The 19,369-nt window shown below is 43.0% G+C and overlaps 1 protein-coding gene and 1 long non-coding RNA gene across 4 annotated transcripts in view; one reads left to right on the top strand and one right to left on the bottom strand.

Annotated features, from left to right (window-relative positions):
- Positions 1-4,616: 4,616 nt before the first annotated feature.
- atp8b2 (ATPase phospholipid transporting 8B2) overlaps positions 4,617-19,369 on the top strand; it is a 41,576-nt gene continuing 26,823 nt past the window's right edge. Inside the window, exons 1-4 of one of the 3 annotated variants that reach the window (XM_072716176.1) lie at positions 4,617-4,796; positions 12,427-12,494; positions 18,254-18,312; positions 18,440-18,553. In XM_072716176.1, the coding sequence (XP_072572277.1) occupies positions 12,470-12,494; positions 18,254-18,312; positions 18,440-18,553 (198 nt within the window). In that variant the 5' untranslated portion in view covers positions 4,617-4,796; positions 12,427-12,469. Of the gene's footprint in view, positions 4,797-12,241; positions 12,302-12,426; positions 12,495-13,967; positions 14,366-18,253; positions 18,313-18,439; positions 18,554-19,369 lie in introns of those variants that run through there. The other 2 variants (XM_072716174.1, XM_072716173.1) reach the window with 2 other exon arrangements.
- Positions 8,198-13,121, bottom strand: LOC140592575 (uncharacterized). The gene is made up of 3 exons (XR_011992904.1): positions 13,009-13,121; positions 12,598-12,697; positions 8,198-8,511 (listed from the first exon to the last, which is right to left on the bottom strand). It is a non-coding gene; the product is annotated as an uncharacterized lncRNA (long non-coding RNA).

Below are 19,369 nucleotides of genomic sequence, written 5' to 3'. Positions count from 1 at the left end.
TGGAACAGCAGCTCTACTTTGTCTGAGCTCCTCATCCTATCTCTAAGGCTTGATTGCAGGGTGTCCAGACACCTTGCAATCAAACCCATTTCTGCCGCTTGTATCCACAATCTCACTCTTTCGGTCACTACCCAAAGTTGGTGAGGGTTAGGGTGAGGGTTGCTTTCTGGCTCAGCTCTTGCTCCACCACGACAGAACAGTAATAGCATCCATAATACTGCCAACACTGCATGAATCCATCTGTCCATCTCACACTCCCTCCTTTCTTTATTCATGAACAAGATATTTAAACTCCTCCACTTGAGGCAGTAACTGATCTACCACCAGAAGTGGGCAATCCACCGTTTTCCAATTGAGAACCATGACCTCAGACTTGGAGGTGCTGATCCTCATCCCAGCCACTTCGCACTCAGTGGCAAACCGCCCCAGTGCCTGCTGCAGGTCATAGCCCAGCGACACCATCAGGACCACATCATCTGCAAAAAGCAGATACCGCTGCTCCGCTCCTTGGCTTTGCCTAGAAATTCTGTCTATAAAAGTTATGAGTGGAATCGGTGACAAAAGGCGGCCCTGGCAGAGTGCAACACCCCCTGGGAACAAGTCTGACTTACTGCTGGCAGTGTGAACCAAACTCTCACTCCGTTTATCCAGGGACATAATGGCCTGCGACAACAGACGCCAAACCCCTAAAGCACCCTTCACAGGATCCCCCAAGGGACATGTTCATATGCCTTTTTGAAGTCCACAAAACACATGTAGACTGGTTGGTTAAACTCCCATGAACCCTCCAGTATCCTCTTGAGGGTGAAGAGCTGGTCCAGGGCTGCACAATCAGGACAGAATCCGCATTGTTCCTCCTGAACCCGAGGTTTGACCACAGGCCACAAGTAGTTTTTTAACTACTTCAGTGATCTCTGCCCTAGAGCTAGGTGAGCCCCCTCTGAGTCTTCCAGCTCTACTTCCTCCAAGGAAGGCATATCAGTGGGATTCATTACACCTTCGAAATATTCCTTCCACCTCCCAACTATATCCCCATTTGAGGTCAACAGTTCTCCATCCCAGCTGTAAATAGCTTCTACCCCTTAGTTGCCTGACGGTTTGCCAGAATGTTTTCAAGGCCAACCGAAAGTAATTTTCCATGGCATCACCAAACTCCTCCCACCCCAGTTCTTTTGCTTCAGCAACTGCCAAAGCCACATTCCACTTAGCCTGCAGATACCTGCCAGCTGCTTCAGGAGTCCCATCAGACAACCAAGCTTGGAACACCTCCTTCAACCTGACAGTTCTCTTTACCGCTGGTGTCCTCCACCGGCTTCGGGGATTGCCACCATGACATGCACCACCAACTTACAGCCACAGCTCCGCACAGTCACCTCAGCAATGCAGTCCCCTATGGTGCTCTGGTGTCAGGAGCATTTATGAACATCCTTATGTTTGAACATTGTGTTCATTGTGGACAAACTGTGGTTAGCGCAGAAGTCCAATAACATCATGTTGCACTGCTCGCTCGTAATTCAACTTGAATATTTTACCTTGTAAAATTTTAAAACATCGTGTTCACAACCCAGTCCCCTAGGATCCCCAGACAGTCCACGTTTTTGCTTCCTCTCAACTCCCAGCACAGCTGAACCAGAACACTAAATGCCTGATACGGGGAGCAAAAATGTGGACATGTGGACTGTTTGGTAGTGGACTGTCTGAGGACTGGGCTGAGAGACATTGGTTTAGGCTGTGCATTGGATAGTGTTTGGTCACTTTAAGGCAGCTTGAGACATGAGGCCTGGAGAATTCCCCTGCATCACATTATACACCTGGGAGGTCAGGGCAGAGGTTGTCAGTGTTGATCTGCATCACTGTTACATGCAATATTTGATATCATTATTAGATGTCTGATCTTCAACTCATACTTTTACATACTTTTTGCAGGTTGACTTTCTGTTATATATTATTGATTCAAGTGTTTTATGTCCCTGTGACCCTGATCAAGTAAGCATGGTGGAAGATGGATGGAAATCCTTAATGTAGCGTAAAGTTCTTATTGAATTATTAATTGTCCCTCCTCTGAATCGTAACACATCCTGTGATCTCCTCGTCTCGTTCAGAGCTGCTGCTGCTTTCCATTATCCCTTTGGGGTTCGTTCCAGCAGCTCCGCACTGAGCTTTATTATCGCAGTCTGGCATTAGACTCTGACAAAGCTGAACCAGAAAATAAATTAGCCATGGATGTTGTCGGATAAAAGTACAATATGAGCAGCCTTCAAACCCTAACAAAGGACGGCCAAGATGGGGACTTGCATGGAAAGTGGAATTAGTAATGTCAGTTAAAAGGACCTAAGGCACAATAAATGTCACAGGCAGGGATGTGGGGGGTGATGACGGAAAAGCTTGTCGATGCGGGGGGGGGGGGGATAGGGGGTGGGAGTAAATGTTCACTGTGCCCATAGGAGAGACCAGGCTTGTTTGTTTTCAGGATGGACACCTTTATTAAGAAATTGAATTAAATTAAACACATTGTTCTCGATGGGTCACGTTTACTGGGTGACAGTAGCTCATCCGGGGGGGGGGGGGTAGAGCCCACAAATGCCCCCCCCACCCATAAATCCTACCCAGATAGGAACATTGAACTAAAAAGGTGGACGCCTAATTACTGAATATAGTGAACCATTAAAGAACCATGTTAAACAACAGAACTTTATTTGTTAATAATTGCAGTTTTTAAAAGAAAGTTATGTAAATTTTAAAAATAGCATTATGTTATGATAATATGATCAAAGTAGTGATGATTGTTTCGCATCGTTCAATTCCACACCCCGGCTCCATATGTGTGGAGTTTGCATGTTCTCCACATGTCATCGTGGGGTTTCCTCCAGGTACTCCGGTTTCCCCCTACAGACTGAAAAACATGCTGAACATGCTAGAGTTGCAACATCGTCTGTAGGTATGAAAGGTGCATGTCCTGCGACAGATTGGCGCCCTGTCTTGGGTTATTCCCTGCCTCTGTCCAGTTGCTTCCTGGACAGGTTCTGGACCCTGCATAGAACAAGTGCCATAAATGGTCAAAATTACCTATTTCCTTAGTTTCATTTTTGACACTGTTGAATTGCAAAACATTCCAGTAAAAGTGAATTTCCAGTCAGCACGCAATTGTTTAAATTTTCCTTAAGAATGCACATAGATTCAGCCAACATGCATGATTTGTTTTGTACTGGGGTGTCAGAGGTGCACAGATACCCAGGCACATTCAGGGGGCCCAGCACTTTACAGGGGCCCCAAAATATACTCTTACAGGCCCCTATTCAGCCAAAGTTACCAAGGCGGATGACTATGTACTATGAGAGTGCCAATTGAAACGGAAGACAGCTGATGTCTTCTCAGGGGTCCAAGAATATCGGACCACGCACCTGGATGCGATGCATAGTACAATGGATAACTGTATGTTTTCTTTATGATTTTTAGAAATGTATGAAAAAATTGAGGATTTGTTGTTCTTATTAGCAAAATACCCACAATACCACAATGAACTAGATATAAAAGAATTAAGTAAAACATAGAACAGAGAATTCAGAAACTTACAAATAAATCATCTGCGGTTATATATGATGGAAAAATATATGTCCAAAGAATTTATAGCAGTATGTAATTCTGGTGCTGTACTATCAGTGCTTTCACAGAGATTTTCTCTAATTTATTCCTTATAGATCTTATGAAATTGTACAGCTGTATTGCTTTTATGGAACCCCTGGACTAATTCATTATTATAAATGGTGTCAGATCCTTGTAAATAAAGGTAAATATATTTAATTTATAGTTAAGGTATCTGTGTCAAAATCCATCCATTATTCCATTTTCCAACCGCTTATCAGCTACAGGGTCGCAGAGTGGGTGGAGCTTAATCCAGGCAGCTTACGTCACATGGCGTGGGAACGTCCCCCCCGAAGCAGGATGCCGGCCCATCGCAGGGCACACACGCTTTGAGACACACACACACACACACACACACACACACACATTACTAACTATGAAAAAACTAGATAGGCAAATTCTCCGAATTGCAAATCTTTGGAGTTCTGGTGAAAAGTGAAGTACCTTAAGGAAACCGGGAAGAACATGCAAAGTGCTCGCATTCACGTTTGCCCGTTCCAGTGTCAGAAAAGACATTATTATTTGTCACCAAAAGGGGGAGTTCTTGCACTACTGTTTCATTTCTGTAGTTAGGAGTTGTAATACACGGCTAAGCAGTTTTTAATCATGTTCAACAATATGTAGCACACACGAAATTCACAATCAATGTTTTATTAATTTTGCATTATTATTTTAACCTGTTAATAGTACCTTAAAAACCCCATACCGTTCACTTTGAATATTTTTTTTTCCATACTTCAACATTGCCGTCATTGTGAAATAAATAAATCAATAAAATAATACGGCCCACCGGAGCAAATAATGAACTGCAGTTAGCGCAAGCCCCGTGGGTAATAAGAATGAAAAATGATGATACTCTTTGCGTTCCGGAGATTCATGGAGGGGAGGAGAGATACGGAGATAAACACCGCCCTCCTTCCCTTTAACCCTCCCCCCCCCCCCTCGTTTCTCATTGTAGAGGTTTTGGTGTGTCAAAACACACTTTCATTTACGCAGACTTCTTATGGGTTAATAGGACCTTTAGTGCCAGAAGACCTTCCTATCACCAATGTGGCCTTAACTGTGTAGGGATTCACCTTGGGTGACGGATAACAAGAGAGAAGTGAGGTACAGATGTCGCTAAGAGACAATACGAACGCGTGGACCTGAAAAAGGTAAGGCACTATTACCGGTGACATTCAGAAGTATTGCGCTGGGATGCTGCCTGCTATTAGGATTTCTTGCTTAGCATATTTAGTCTGTTGATGTACAGACCTCGCATGTGTCCGTCAGCCATTTGTCCTCAATAACGCCGTTACTAAATATGCAGACATCTCTTTTGTTATGCATGAAGCCTTAGTTTTCAGCATGCACTTTCATGCCAGCGCAACCTTTTATGCATCGCACACCACAGCATGCGGCTGCTGGCACATCGCAGCCCTCGCCGTGGCCACGAGCGCGCCAGCGCAGTATCCCTGTCACACATCTGGCGTGCGTCTCTGTCCCATTTAACGGGCATCCTTCGAAGTTGCTGGCCAAAGAGGCTGCTACCTAGGGAGGCAACTTTTTAACCCTAATACTGTCCCAAATCAACCACCCATGCTTTCACAAATTAGGCTGAGAATTTAATTTTGCTTGTTTTATTTTTCATTCTTTAGTAGGGCGACAGCATCTTAATTGTAACCTATTTAACCGGGATTTTTTTTTAAAGCAAATTGCACAGTGTCTAATGTCAGGAAGGTTCCTAGCTATAGCTCCCTGGCATTGATGTGCATGCACGGGTGCGCAGTCTCCTTCTTTGTCAGGCCTAGCTGATAAATCGCAAAATTACCTACTCATTCTTGCTTGCCCGGAGGATGTCTGGGTTAAAACCAGTTAGCTAGACAGTCATCCTTAGCAAATAAAAATAGCGAAAACCTAGCCGGCGCTAACTTGCTCACGGTCCACCGAAGACTTTCTGTTTGACGCCGGAGCTGCTTCCGATATGGGCGACAAGCTGATCGCCGTTTTTTAAATAAAGTATAGTGGTAACCTTTGGTTAGCCTTTCACTGGAAGCCATGCGTGCAGCTAATCCACGTTTATCTAATCAAAGTAGGGAGCTTAGCGGTAGCGGTGCAGGAATGCGGCTCAGGGGACGCGAATAACGGCGCCGCTACAGTCCTGAGCCGCAGCACCTCGGTCTTTATATTTTATTGTTAGTAAACTTTGCATGCGGGGCGACTATAGCAAGAGAGGAAAACGTGCGGGAAGGATCTCTTATTTGTAAACACGTGTTATGGGAATATAGTCGGTTGTATGTTACCTCAAGTAATGAATGAAGCTGTAGATATTTGACGCTGCGGAAGCCTGTGATTAAACTGGAATAATACTGTCTTGCAGACAAAGAAGGAAGATATTTTGTGAATGAGCAGGAAACGTTGAACTAGAATTCTAATATCATCAGAATGTTTGCGAAGACCATTCTAGTTTTTCCCCCACATTGCATTTATCCAGAACATTTTATAAAGATGACATTAATAGCTTGGCTTTCTTCTGGGTCATATGATTGATGTAGTCATTGATTTGTGTGTGTACGTACCGGTGTAGTGTTGTACACATTGGACTGTAATACTGGGGAAATTGCAGTTTGGAGTACAGCACTGCGTTCATTAAGCTCTCAGTGCAGATCCTTAATAACAGACCATTCTAGTCTTTCCTCTCTTCAGAACTCTCTTGCCGTTAATGCCAAGTTTGAACAAGGTTATTTAGCAGGGATTTTGTTTTGTTCCTTTATTTTTCAAATTCCTGCTGTAGACTCCAGTGTGAGCAGAAAGGAATTCTGAGCAGCAGCCAAGAAAGGTGCTTTAGCGAGCGCTTATGAAATTACTGCATCCCTCGGTCTTTAATTCCTTTGCTTGCTTAAGGTCATTCCAGCCCAGAGCTTCACACAGGCAGCCTGGAGCCTCCAGAGAGAGAGGGAGAGAGAGAGAGCGATGTGTAGCCGAGCCTGAACGGATATCCATAACTGTAGGTGTCTGCAGTTTCTTTGCTATATTGATTTGGATTCCTCATCTATCATGATGGGTTTCCTGCGGGCAAGATCATGCAGCAAGCAAGAAAAGCCAGATCGTGGCTTCTTTATTTCGATATTAGTTCCAAACAAGTGCAGCCGCAGCTTACATTCTTAAAGGCACATGTGCAGTTGTCCTCATGTTCTGTTGTAAACACCGTGGTCTCAGTCATTTCACTGTCTTGGCACGTAGCTTAGCATGTTAGGCCTCTGTTGTGGTGTGTGGTTGGGTGTTGGTTTGAATCCTGTGGTCAGCAGAATGGACACATCACTGTTTAGGCCTTGAGCTATAGGCTCTGATCCCCAGAAAATTCTCCCGGGGAGCCAGATAAATGGCTCACCTGGTTCTGTGACCCAGACCTTTGTTCTATGCTATGTATGTCTCAATGGAGGAAGAGCTGGTATATGCAGAAACTAAAGAAATCCTATGTACTTATGCTCATGCTTGTACAAATGGCAGATGAAGTTAATTCATTAAAAGCTAATTATGCATTTAACTCCATGCTAATTTAGAAAATTGTTTTCCTAAAGCAGACAGACACTCAGTCTTGAAACCTGTGAGACTGGAGCAGCAGGATACTGACTTCAGATATAATTAAATCCCTACCCTGCCTTTCATTTTAATGTTAATTCTGTTGTCCTTTTCCTATTAATTTAATTTACATTCTGTCACGGAAAAATGAATTCTGGGTAAATCGCTGCCATCCTCCTGCACAGACAGAGTGGGGTTTGGATGGCTGTAGGATCCTTCTTGTTCGATAATCTAATAGTGCACAATTATTGGTCTCCAGTTTCTACATGTAATGAGTTTTACTAATTTAGCGAAGCATTATGCTTATCCATTTATGTTCATGGATATTACCTGAGGCAATTTTTGTTGCTCTAAGTACTTTGGTACTTGCACATGTACTCCAGAGTCTCACGAGTCTGCATTTTCACGTAGAATACACCACTGTTCCAGCTGTTTGGTCTTTTTTAGCTAGATGTTCTGTTTATGGTGTTACACTTGGACGCTCTGAAATGGTTGTATTGCTGATATGATAGTGGTTAGGCTAGACATTGTGCAAAGTGTTTGAAGAGCAGGGAAAGTGATGCGTGCTGACATCAAAGCTTTAATGTCTAAGTGTTCTGACTTCTAATGATGCTCATCAGTTAGAATTCCCACACGTTGTTTCCTCGCCTATGGAAACCTACTGTCAGCAATTTAGAAATTCAGCACACAAGCTTTGTGTTTTTCGTGAAGGCAGGTGAATTCCTGGTGAACTTTATGTTTTATCGTGGAGCATTCTATTTTTGTTTTTGGCACAGGAATGTAAAAAAATACATGCATTGTGATTGATTAACCCAAATGTAATTTCTGCCACGGCAGAAAATAACAGTACCAGGTTCCCCTACGAGAGTAACATACATTTTTTTTATTCATAAGATATTACAAAATAAGAGGAAAAATGTTTGCAGCAATTTTCTCATGGAGTCCCAGGTGGTGGGTAAAAATGGAACCAAAACTAGCAGGGCTTAACATAGGTTTAGAACTTCCTACATAAACATACCAAAGAGCTCTATCTACATACTGTAACACATATAGGGCAGTGCGGATTGTCAGAGACATCTCTGGACAGGCTGCAATGATCTGTGAGTTTGAGGTTTGGCACTGAGGGGGCAGTGATTTCCGGTACTTCGGCAGCCACATCTTTATGCTCTTCAAGCTGTCTTGCTGCTAGCATTTGCATGGTATGTTCCAGGAAGAATTGTTGCTTCATTTTACAAACGCCTCTCCTCAGGACATGATATGCTCTTCTGCTGTCAGTCCACACTGTAACAGAAGGAGTGAAGCAGGGCCCTGTAACAGAAGTGAAGCAGGGTCATGTAATAGAACTGAAGCAGGACCCTGTAACAGAAGTGAAGCAGAGCCATGAAATAGAAGTGAAGCAGGACCCTGTAACAGAAGTGAAGCAGAGCCATGTAACAGAAGTGAAGCAGGGTCATGTAATAGAAGTGAAGCAGGGCCCAGTAACAGAAGTGAAGCAGGGCCCTGTAACAGAAGTGAAGCAGGGCCCTGTAACAGAAGTGAAGCAGGGTCATGTAATAGAAGTGAAGCAGGGCCCTGTAACAGAAGTGAAGCAGAGCCATGAAATAGAAGGCCATGTCATGACGATGGACATCAGAAACTCAGTCAAGAAGTATCACACTGCTGCCTGTTGTCCTTGTACACACACAGGTATACAGATGGGAATTTCCAGGTCTTATGAGAGTTTTGAGCTTAGTAGTTCTGTTACCCATTTGGACTTCCCTTTTGACTGCTTTCAAAACTTTTGATCTGAGCAGTAAATATAGAGTTCAATCATACAAACAGGAAATACTAATCTAACATGAGTCTTTTATGAGCTATGATCAGGGATTGACATAACTGCTATGCAAGTAGTCATTTGTGGTATAAAGATTCAAATTTATGGTAATTTCTTGTGCAAATTTGCATTGTTATGACAAGACATTACCATGGATTTTAACCTTTACATTGTGAATGTGTACTTGGACACTAGTTATGTCATTAGCTATGACTCATTGGCTATTACCAGTAATTAAATGACCTGCTCATAGCATATGACATGGAATTTTATGGTGAATACTAGTGTTCAATGATTTTCAGGTGTGTTGAGTATAGGAAAACATCTCAGCACATTTAGCGCTGTGAAACCTGCAATAGCTGAACATGAAAATGATCGATTTAAAAGACACCCAGCTTCTGGACATTAATGGCGATAGCAAACTACCAATAAATAATCAGGGTGGTAGATTCCATGTGTCCATCCATCCATCCATTTCGGGTAATCACTTCATTCATCTTATGATCCAGAAGAATATGAGTAAAGATATAATTTGTAAACAGGCATAGATTCTACATAAATCAGTTTTGAAGTTCAGTTTTGGTTTCTTTGGACATTATTCATAGAGGTATTGGTTTTGGGGAGGTGTGTGGCTCAGTAGATTAGGGTGCTGGGCCTGTGATCAGAAGGTCACTGGTTCAGATCCCAGCATCAGCAGAGTGATTTCAGTGTTGGTCTCTTGAGCGAGGCCCTTAACCCCCAGATGCTCCCCACTGCATCCTTTTGGATAAAGGTGTCTGTTAAATAGATTAAATGTAAATTTACTGTGTCTCCCTTCATGTTTTCCTAACTGATTCACTAAAATTACTTGCTGCATACCAAAGACATATAGACTGTCCCTGACTTACAATGACTCAGACATATGGCCGAAGTTTTTTTTTTTTTTTAATTAAGCAAACGTATGCAAAAATACATTTCAGGCAGCCGTAAGCCTGACAGCACTATGGTACCTAGTACAAGCTGTGAGCCATCTCGCACCATTCTCACACCTAATATCAGTGTGATTATCCTGCTCCGACACGTGGCTGTGAGACCAGAACCCGGTCCTGAGTCGGGGACAGTCTGTACAGAAATTCTTTCATTTATTTATTTGTGTATTTATTTATTTGGATTCTTTTTGCAATGACATCAAAATCATAATAACAGATTCCATTTTCAAGTTCATTTTCATGCAAATGAAATCCAGACTTGTCTAAAAAAACTGGAAAGATATAGGCTGAAGTCTAAGCTTATTATGCCTACCCTGTATTTTCAAGTTAAAAAACCAAAATTACAGTTTGATCCTGTCCTGGATTACAATAGTATCAGTTATTCACCTTCTGTTGCCTGCAGCAGTCTTCTGCTTATTGTAAATGTACTGTAATGCTGGCTGCCTGATCTGTCTAACTGTGAAGCTCACAGTCTTCCACTTTGCACTCCTCTTTACAATAAGACATTGCTGTGCCGGACACGAGGCTCGTGACCTTGATGAGATTCTTCTAAATGAACTTGCCTGTCTTGCTGCTCTTCTATTATCAGTGAGGAAATACAAGCATTTCTGAAAAATTAAATGTAGGCGCCGTGTCGCTCTGCAAGTTAGGAAATTCTGTGATTGAAAGGTCACTGGTTCAAATCCCCGGGCCGGTGGACTGATTTCATCATCGGGCCCCTGAGTGGGGCTCCAGGGACTGTCTGACCCTGCTTTGTCAAAAAAAAGCTTTTAGAAATGCGTGTCACTTTGAATAAAAGCATCTGCTAAGTAAATAAAATATCAGACAGCAATGGGTTACATCTAGCAGTGCCCTTTAAAAATGGCCTGCACCTTTGTGGGGAAGCTGTGACGTGATGTCACTGTACTGTGGTACTGAAGTGTTGCAGTTTCATTTCGTTTTGTGCTCTGTAAGCTCCCAGACATCTTGATTACTTTATTACTTATTCTGGGGTCATGCAGCTCTGCAAGTAACCGGCATGCAGATGGATTCTTCGGTGCCCAAATGAGTAAAGGTGTATAGATGCAATACTTGATCATTTCTGGGTTTCCGCTCATGTTTCCAGGGTGGTTACATGATTTACAAAGTATTCTCTTTTTTTTAATTCCAGTTTATTGGTGCAGTTTTTGTATTCTTTAAGAGCATGTTATTCTAAATATTTAAGTTTTCAGCAGCTTTGTGCTGGCCTTCCCATGCTTTGAAATGAAAACAACTTTTATAGAAAGGTAATTGTGCAACATTGTATCTAAAATATGTTATAACAAGGTTCCAATTCTGTTTGTCCCAGATTAAGTCAAAAGATTTATGTTTAAATATAAAGTAAATATAACGGTATAAGTGCTTATCGCTTTAAATACTTGTAATCAATCTTTTTTACAAAAATTCATTTACTTTATTTAAACCACATTTATTCTAAAACCCTTTGCTCTCTAATGCCTAACATACTCTTTTCCTGATGCAGTGTTTTGTCTTTTGTATGACAGTGCTTCTGTAACTAAGAAGAAGGCTACTTTCGTTTTCATTCATTAATATTTGAAGATAATGGTTGCTTTCCCTAAAATAATTAGGCATTCCACCTGTCTTGTCCACATTTATCAGTAAATGGTTTTACGTAAAATATAATGAGCAATGCAAAAGTATAAAAGGTTATACCGAACAGATGATGTAAAACAGTTAAAAAAAAAAAAACCCAACAATCAGAAAGATCATCCATTAAATGAAAACATGCTTTTTTTGTGTAGAATAAGCACCCACTTAATGTTAGGCCACTCCATAATGCTTAGGAGAGCTTTCACTTAGTCTCGGCCAGATTTCAACACCAATCGATTGGCTGCTGGCCGCATTACAATAAAAGTAAGCAGAGCTAAAAGGATTCTTAAGAGGAATTGAAAGTAGTGATTCTTGCCATAAAAACTGCCAAAACTTGTTTGTTGTTTTACAGAAAGCAGGTTTCTAACGTTCTCTTTATATATAAGGCAAAAGCTAGGCTGAACTGTATTTTCAGACTGAAATAATAATAATAAAAAAAACGCTTATAAAATTGCTTGACAGTTTCCGTTACTTTAAAATCTGTAAAATATTTTATCAATTTAAGCCTGATATTCATCATTTTGCATTGCTTTGTACATTTTCAAGCTCAGCCATGACCATATTTGATTTTTAAATTTTTTTTCTGGTTGTTTTTTTTTTTCCTGCATGCACTATGTTCACCGGAATATTTGACAGTTATTTTTTTAAACATTATGCTCAGCTTAACCGTCAAATGCTCACATAAAGAGTATGTACATATTACAGTTTAAAAACCTGATGCTGTCAGTTGAGGCTAATTGTCCTGATTGATTGCTGGAACCCTGCTGACGTTGTGATCTGTGTTTCCCGTACCCGTCCCTGTACCCCGCATAGATTCTCCCATGGGATTTTGTGGTGTGACGTCCTGTGAGTGGAGATGTTCAAAGAGAAGCCTCCTCCAGGTCAGTTTAAACCGTCCCTCATGGCCGAGTAACATGAAAGTCACATTATATTTCCAAATGACCTCATCATTATCATTAACATTATACGGCGATTTTGACTGACCATATGGGACATTGTTCCTCCCTATTTGTTAAGTACGTGGATACGGCTCCGTTCCTATTAAATTAATCCCAGATTATGGTTGTGGTGGATTACCGATCACCTATAACAAGAGTCACGAAAAAAATGCATTTTTCAGTTATATACCTTCCTATTATTTCTTCGCATTGTCTCAGTTCATATCACACGAGTGGCATTTTCCATTATTGGACTGCAGTGGATTATTTTAGGTATATTAAATTAAACGTTGTTTTTTTCTTACGGTCGAAAAGAGCACATTTCCGTCAGATGTAAATTACGTGGACTCCGTGCTGTGCACAGGCGAGTAAGAACAGGAGGCGTTTACCCCCCAATATTTAATGTGACTTCACCCCCCCCCCCCCAATAAACCGACCATGGCAGTTATTAACGCACCCCCATGTTAAACTCTCTCCTACGCCCTTGGTTGTACAACAGTAATTTTGAACCAGCCTAACCTTCGATAAACACTAACTTTTATTACTTGACCATGTATTAGGGTGTATATATAAGTACTGGGGAAGTTCAAAATTTTCAGTTGATCCACGTGCGTTAACGCGTAAATAGATCCGCGCGCAGGAGTACTTGTCTGGCATCCTGTCCTTAACCGCGCGACACCGTCTCCCCCGCACGTGCGCGGACACCTGCTTGGCCCAGGCCGTTTCCGCAGTGTCCGCCCGCCCAGCAGCGTCTCTTCCAAGTCGTCTAACTGCGCGGTAACTGGTGCCACTCTGGCTCAAAGTGACTCAAGGCAACCGCACCTCCCAGTCGGGCGAAGAAACAAAATGGCAAGGGTTCTCTCTTCCAGTGACCTGCTTCTCTCCCACACCATTGCAGAGGCAGTTGCCCTGACAACGTAGCCGGCTGACTCCTATTGGTTACATCCTCGGCAAATCGAGAGCCGCCTAGATTATGTAATGGATGAAACGGCATCGGATTTGCCTGGTGTGTGTTTTTGTGAGAAGCATGTGTGCGGTGTTAGTACTCGGGAATAGTCGTCTAGCTTGGAGAGCCACCGTCGGTGCGTCAGTCTCCTAAGAAAGATGTTTGGTCTCTATGGTGGTGTCACCTTCCTGTCGAATGTCATTTAGCAGTATTAGGGCAATGAGAAAATATTTTACTCCAAGTTTAAACGAAAAAACGACTATTTGTGCAACAGATCAATAATTATTTATTGAACCTCGGAGGATTTTTCTTGCTGTTTATTTTTGTTTGATTTAAGGTATCATTAATTCTGCCTCTTCAGATCTGTTTTAATCATGTAATGGTGTAGTTGTGTTACCGGTGTTTGGATTTGGGGGGGGGGGGCGGGGGTCCGGGTGTATTTGTATTTAGATAAACTATTCAGAACCGGGGATTATTTTTTTTTTCGGATGATGACGGCAACAGTAGAACAAACAAATAAAGAAAATGCTTTTGACCTACACCGGAGACAGGCAGGCTACAGCAGACTAAATGACCTCGACAGTCCTGCGACAAAACCGAACGAGTGAGGAGAGATGATGGTAGTGAGTGTTCCTTCGCTGCTATACGATGATGCTGATTGCTGGTTTGCGCTCCGAACGGCGTCGCTGCGCGGGTCTTCCTCAGGCTTTCGAGCCGCGTTGATTAAAACTTGAAGAAAATCGAGAATAGTGACCCAATATGACTATCCCGAAAGACATTCCCGAGAAGTGGTTCCCTCTCCTTCTTCCACTCAAAAGGAAGAAACAAGTGAGACTCAGTGCAGCTAAAGGGACAAGAAGCGGGACAGGTACTAATTAAATTATTTACGTTATTGTTTGTGTTTCATTTCGTGGATGTATATATACATCTGTTTCTATATTTTTAAAAGATTTCTCCATTTCATTAGTACCAGTCTTGTAACCTTTTGACAGGCAGGAATAATTCATGAAGGTCAAATCTTTTCTGAAAATGTCCATGATCAAAAAGACCCTTTTTACCGTTTGTAGTCTTGGTATTTTCTTTTAGTCAGTGTATTTAATGAAGACCTATTAAAGTTTTATGACATTAACAAAGAATTTCCTCCCATATTTCATTAATAAAAACATATCTCACCATTTGTTGACCTCTTTCACTCTGTTTGTTCTCCTTTCTGTGCCCAAAGTTTATGATGTCATCTGTACTCATCACCTTCACCTCATTACCTCACCTTCCCCATCCCCGGTCGCATGTACCCACACCACAAACCCAGGGTTCATGTCTAAAGCCAGTCCACTTGAACAGGTCACCTCACATCATCTGTCTCACTCAGTTAATTCCCTCTGCAATCTTCGAAAACTAGTATGATCATTGGCAGCTCAGTGACAATGTGCCTTAACCCACAACAATATTCCGACTGCATCAGAAAGTGTTTCAGCAGTAATTTTTATAGTTTTTTTCCTATTGTTATTATTGCTTGTGATCAATTTTTGTGCATTTACAAAACCAGTTGGCTTACATTGTCAACAGTCAGGATGGTACTGCATCTGAATTCTACAGATACCAGTTGCCTACGGGGAAAAGCCTAACCAAGTCCGTGGATTTGGCAGTTCTGTCATACATTACAGCTGGACGTTTCACAGCGCAGCTGCCCAAGGTGCTGAGTTGGCAACGCGAGCTTTTGACTTTGTTACGGGTTTCCAGGGTGTGTCGCCTTATTCAGCAGGTGAATCTAAAAAATTAAGTGAAATGATGTTTCATGCTTCCAAGTCATGCCACTTCGGCTTTTAGGCCGGACCTGAAATGCACCTAAAATGCTTGTTTTTATTCTTATCTTACCCTATTTATGTAAGGTAGCAAAATTTAATATTGAATCTTCTTGTAACCAAACACACCTATTACAAGATAGGAACAGGATTCAGGTTGGACTGGTATTCAATCCACTACCACCTGGAAAAAGTTGTAGAATACATAATTCGAGTGTTAAACGTGTTATTCAGATTGCCGTCCTGTACCTCTTCCTTCACCCGTTAGTTCTACTGCCTGTCATCAGTGAGATATTTTCGACTAGAAAATTTACAGTTGACAGGCTGGCAAAGTACTCTTAGCGACCCTGTTCTTGTCCTATAAGAACCTGAGATAAGCGCACAGTGGCATAATTATTTTTTTTTATCTTTTAGCATTTTACTTCGATTCAGGTGTCCTTGCTGGGTGTGCAGGGGTCCCGATCCTGGAGAAATGCGTTACAGTGTCGAGAAGATAATGGTTTCCTTCTAAATGGAAAAAGCGGAGTCGTAGCCCCTTGACATAATTTGTGAATGACGCTGCATATATATATATATATATATATACTGTATATATATGCAGCACATATATACATTTTTTGGTGGAATTTACCACTTTTTTTAACAACAGCCCGCATAGATTAGAGGTAATTTCCAGAGTCTTTGACCATTATCATGCACTAAACACAAATACTGGATGGCTAGCAATTGAGTAAAATAGTGTTCTGTATGTTAATATCAAAATATGCAGTGAAAAATGTGTCTTTTTGCAGCATTTGCTGTTGTCATTTTGGAAATTTGCAGAGACACTAGTGTGCCATCGATTTTCATCAGTTATGACTGTTGACAGTGAGGTTAGAACTTGAAAAGGAGGGACTGACCTTTATACATTTGCCGTTATCGTACCTGCCACGTCTGAGGGCCAGAGCTGAAGATGGCTCACATCTGTGATCAAGGCAGGAAACCGCAGCAAGTTGTTTGGGGTCTGTTTTCGATTCTCTGTGTAAACTGGGGGGGGGGGGGCTGGCGAAATGGGTCATCTGTTTGTCGTCGCTTTCGCAGTGAGATGTCACACTCCTGGGTGGTAGCCACTCCTTCCAGTGAAGTGCAGCTCTTTATGTTCCTTGTGGCCCATGGGAGTTCCTGTCCACGGTTATCGTGACCTTCTTTACAGTTAGCAGGGCATTCTGGGTACTGGAATGAGTCTTGTGAATTGCACCGTCTGTTAGGAGGTCAGCCGGCGTTATTTAATGAAAATAGGACGTGCGCTGCTTGGTTTTTGTTCTTTCTCTCCACCATGTGTCTCCTCGTCTCGTTCTCAGTCTCTGGGACTTTTTCGTCCGCCCATCTTCCCGCCGCTTACCCAGTACAGGGATGCCAGTCCAGTGCAGTGCACACTCACAACTGAGGTGAATTATAATCAGTCTAACTGCAGGAGTACGTAGAAGAAGTAGATTCAACCCCCCAGCCAGTGTAGCAGCTGTGTTACCTACTGAGTCACCATGTCAGCCTCTGGATATTTTTATGACTTCATCGATGTGACTGTATCATTGGCATAACATACTGTAGTAGCTCTGCGGTTACTGATTCTGCGTTGTGTAGTTACAGTTTACACAGGGGCAGTTCATATACTGTGTGTACAGCTGTCCTCCTCTTCATCCTTCTGAGCATTTTGTGTGTGTCTATTTCTGTGCGCTGGTGTGTCTGTGTGTTCCTTTCACGCATGAACTTCTGACAGGCTTTTCATTTTTAAAGAAATTCTCATCAATGTTGCATGAGACGGGGAGGGAATATGAGTCTGACAAACACGACAACATCAGCAGAAAGGCTTTCAAAACACGGGAGAGGGAGGGGGGGGATGGATCTCTGTCACAGGCAGCACGGTTCTGCAGAACCAGCTTAAAAAATAAACGAACTTACAGTCCCAGTCCATTTAGTATAAAATATTTTTTTCTGTTGTGGTTATGTCTTGTACAACATGTGGCCGTGGCATGAGTCTTCCATTGGCTGGGTCCAGCTAGCACGCGTGCAAGGAGCCCTGGGTGCAGCTGGGCATCATCTACAGGGTACCGTTCGGACCTCAGATGGTCCTCATCCTCAGTGCATCCCTGACACAGGCAGCAGAGACGCCGCTGCCTGCCAGGGAATGCTAAGCACGCACAGGCTTACGTAGCTCACCGCCAGCCCCGCGGTTAGAGCATGAAGGGGGAGGAGTAATTAGTTCCGTTAGCAGGCCTCTGCAGCACGGCGCACTCCCATGCGTGACGGAGGCGTCCGCGTGGGGACAGAATTACCCGCAGACCTCTCGGCAGATTTGTAAGGGAGCCCCTGATTGGCGGAGAGGACAACAGGGATGTGGCAAGGTGATCCAATCCCTCAAGCCTGCTTTATGATTGGTGCAGGGCATCCTGGCTGCGCCCACGTGGTGCGGTGAACACGAGCCTGTAATGTCCTTCTCCATGGAGCGTCTTCTGCAGATTTGAAATTGACCTCCAGTAAATGAGCGACAGGAGAAGCCATTAACTGGCCCATACTGACACTAAACATTATTCCTGAAAGAAGCTTTCTTTGTGAAAATGTACACTGTACATGTTGCTTTTTCGGTAAGAATGGCGAAATAGAGGATTCTGAGTAAGATAGAGCCTTCTGAGTGATGGGAGGGTACCAATGCCAAACACTAGATGATAATCCCCTGTTGATTTTCTTTCTCACTACTTAGTCCATTCTCCGTTTAGCCAAATAGGAAACAATTAAAGATTGCAGATAATTGTTTAAGTTCAGATGGCAAGTTGAGTGTCAGCTCCAGTGGGCCATCGATTTCAGCATAAATTCACCCCCCGGGGGGCCCAAGGGCTCCGTCCCTGCAAACCTGCTTTTAAAGAGCAGCGCACATCCTAGGATGATCGGGTCAGTGTTTTATTTCTCTATCTCTCCAGAGGAGGAGAGGAAGGTGAGGGCCAACGACAGGGAGTACAACGAAAAGTTCCAGTACGCGGTAAGACTTTCACCTCACTGCAAGGTGGAACGAAATTCTTTCATGTTTTTAATTGTTATGTTTAGGGTCCTTAAATGTTTGAATGTCTTTTACTGTTTTTTTTTTCCTTACTGTCCTTCATTTTCAGAATAACTGCATCATGACCTCCAAGTACAACATAATCACCTTCCTCCCAGTCAATCTCTTCGAGCAGTTCCAGGAAGTGGCCAACACATACTTCCTTTTCCTGCTGATACTGCAGGTAAAGATCAGATCAGGTAGTGTGGGATAGCCCTGCAGCTGCAGGAAGCGACAGGCGGGCATATGGGGCAGCGGTTGCATAAACTGCATGAGGCGGTGATGCCTTTGGTTCAGGCCTAATTCAGGCTTCGGGATCAGGCTCACTGGGAAAGACAGGGGGCGCTCTCCACACCAAAAACTTGTAGTAAAAGGCAGCATTATGTAATCTAGGCCTGGGGCCACAGGGGGAGGGGGGAAGGTAAGGGTTGCTGCTGTGGGCGTCCGCTACCTGAGGGGCCTATCGGCTTTCAACACAGAGAAGGACACGGATAAGGGGATGAAAGGCAGATGGAGAGCAGGAGGACAGCGGCAGCAGCCCTGCGCCCCCCCCACCCCAATGCAGCATGTTTTTTTTTTAATAAAAGCCTTTGACTCGCTCACTGCGTCCCAGGGCCCGATGCAGTGAAGTGGTTCCGCCTCATTCACTGCATGATCGTCTACCCAGTGCAGAGTAACGGTTCTATTTTAAAACCCACTCGCTTCCTCTTGGATTCCAGCCGGATCCATCTCTCTCGGAAAACACGGTTTGGCCCTTAAGGAAAATGCCAGGCTTTGACGAATGCTCCGCGCTGGGGTGCTTAAGTCATCGTTTCATCTCAAGCTGAAGCATACGGGGTCAGGTTCAGTGCTTTTCAATACTGTCACAGCTTCAGGAAGCATGAAGTGCTTAAAATTTAATCACCCCCTCCTATATTTGTAGGTATAGCGAGATCTAAGACTTTGACAGGTTATTATACCTCAGAACACTTCTGTACTGTGTCTTACTGTGAAAGAATTC

The sequence above is a fragment of the Paramormyrops kingsleyae genome, chromosome 9 (assembly GCF_048594095.1).
Source record: "Paramormyrops kingsleyae isolate MSU_618 chromosome 9, PKINGS_0.4, whole genome shotgun sequence".
In the NCBI taxonomy this organism is placed as follows: domain Eukaryota; kingdom Metazoa; phylum Chordata; class Actinopteri; order Osteoglossiformes; family Mormyridae; genus Paramormyrops; species Paramormyrops kingsleyae.
Note: the sequence above shows the minus strand (reverse complement) of the source record. Positions and strands in the feature narration are given on the sequence as shown.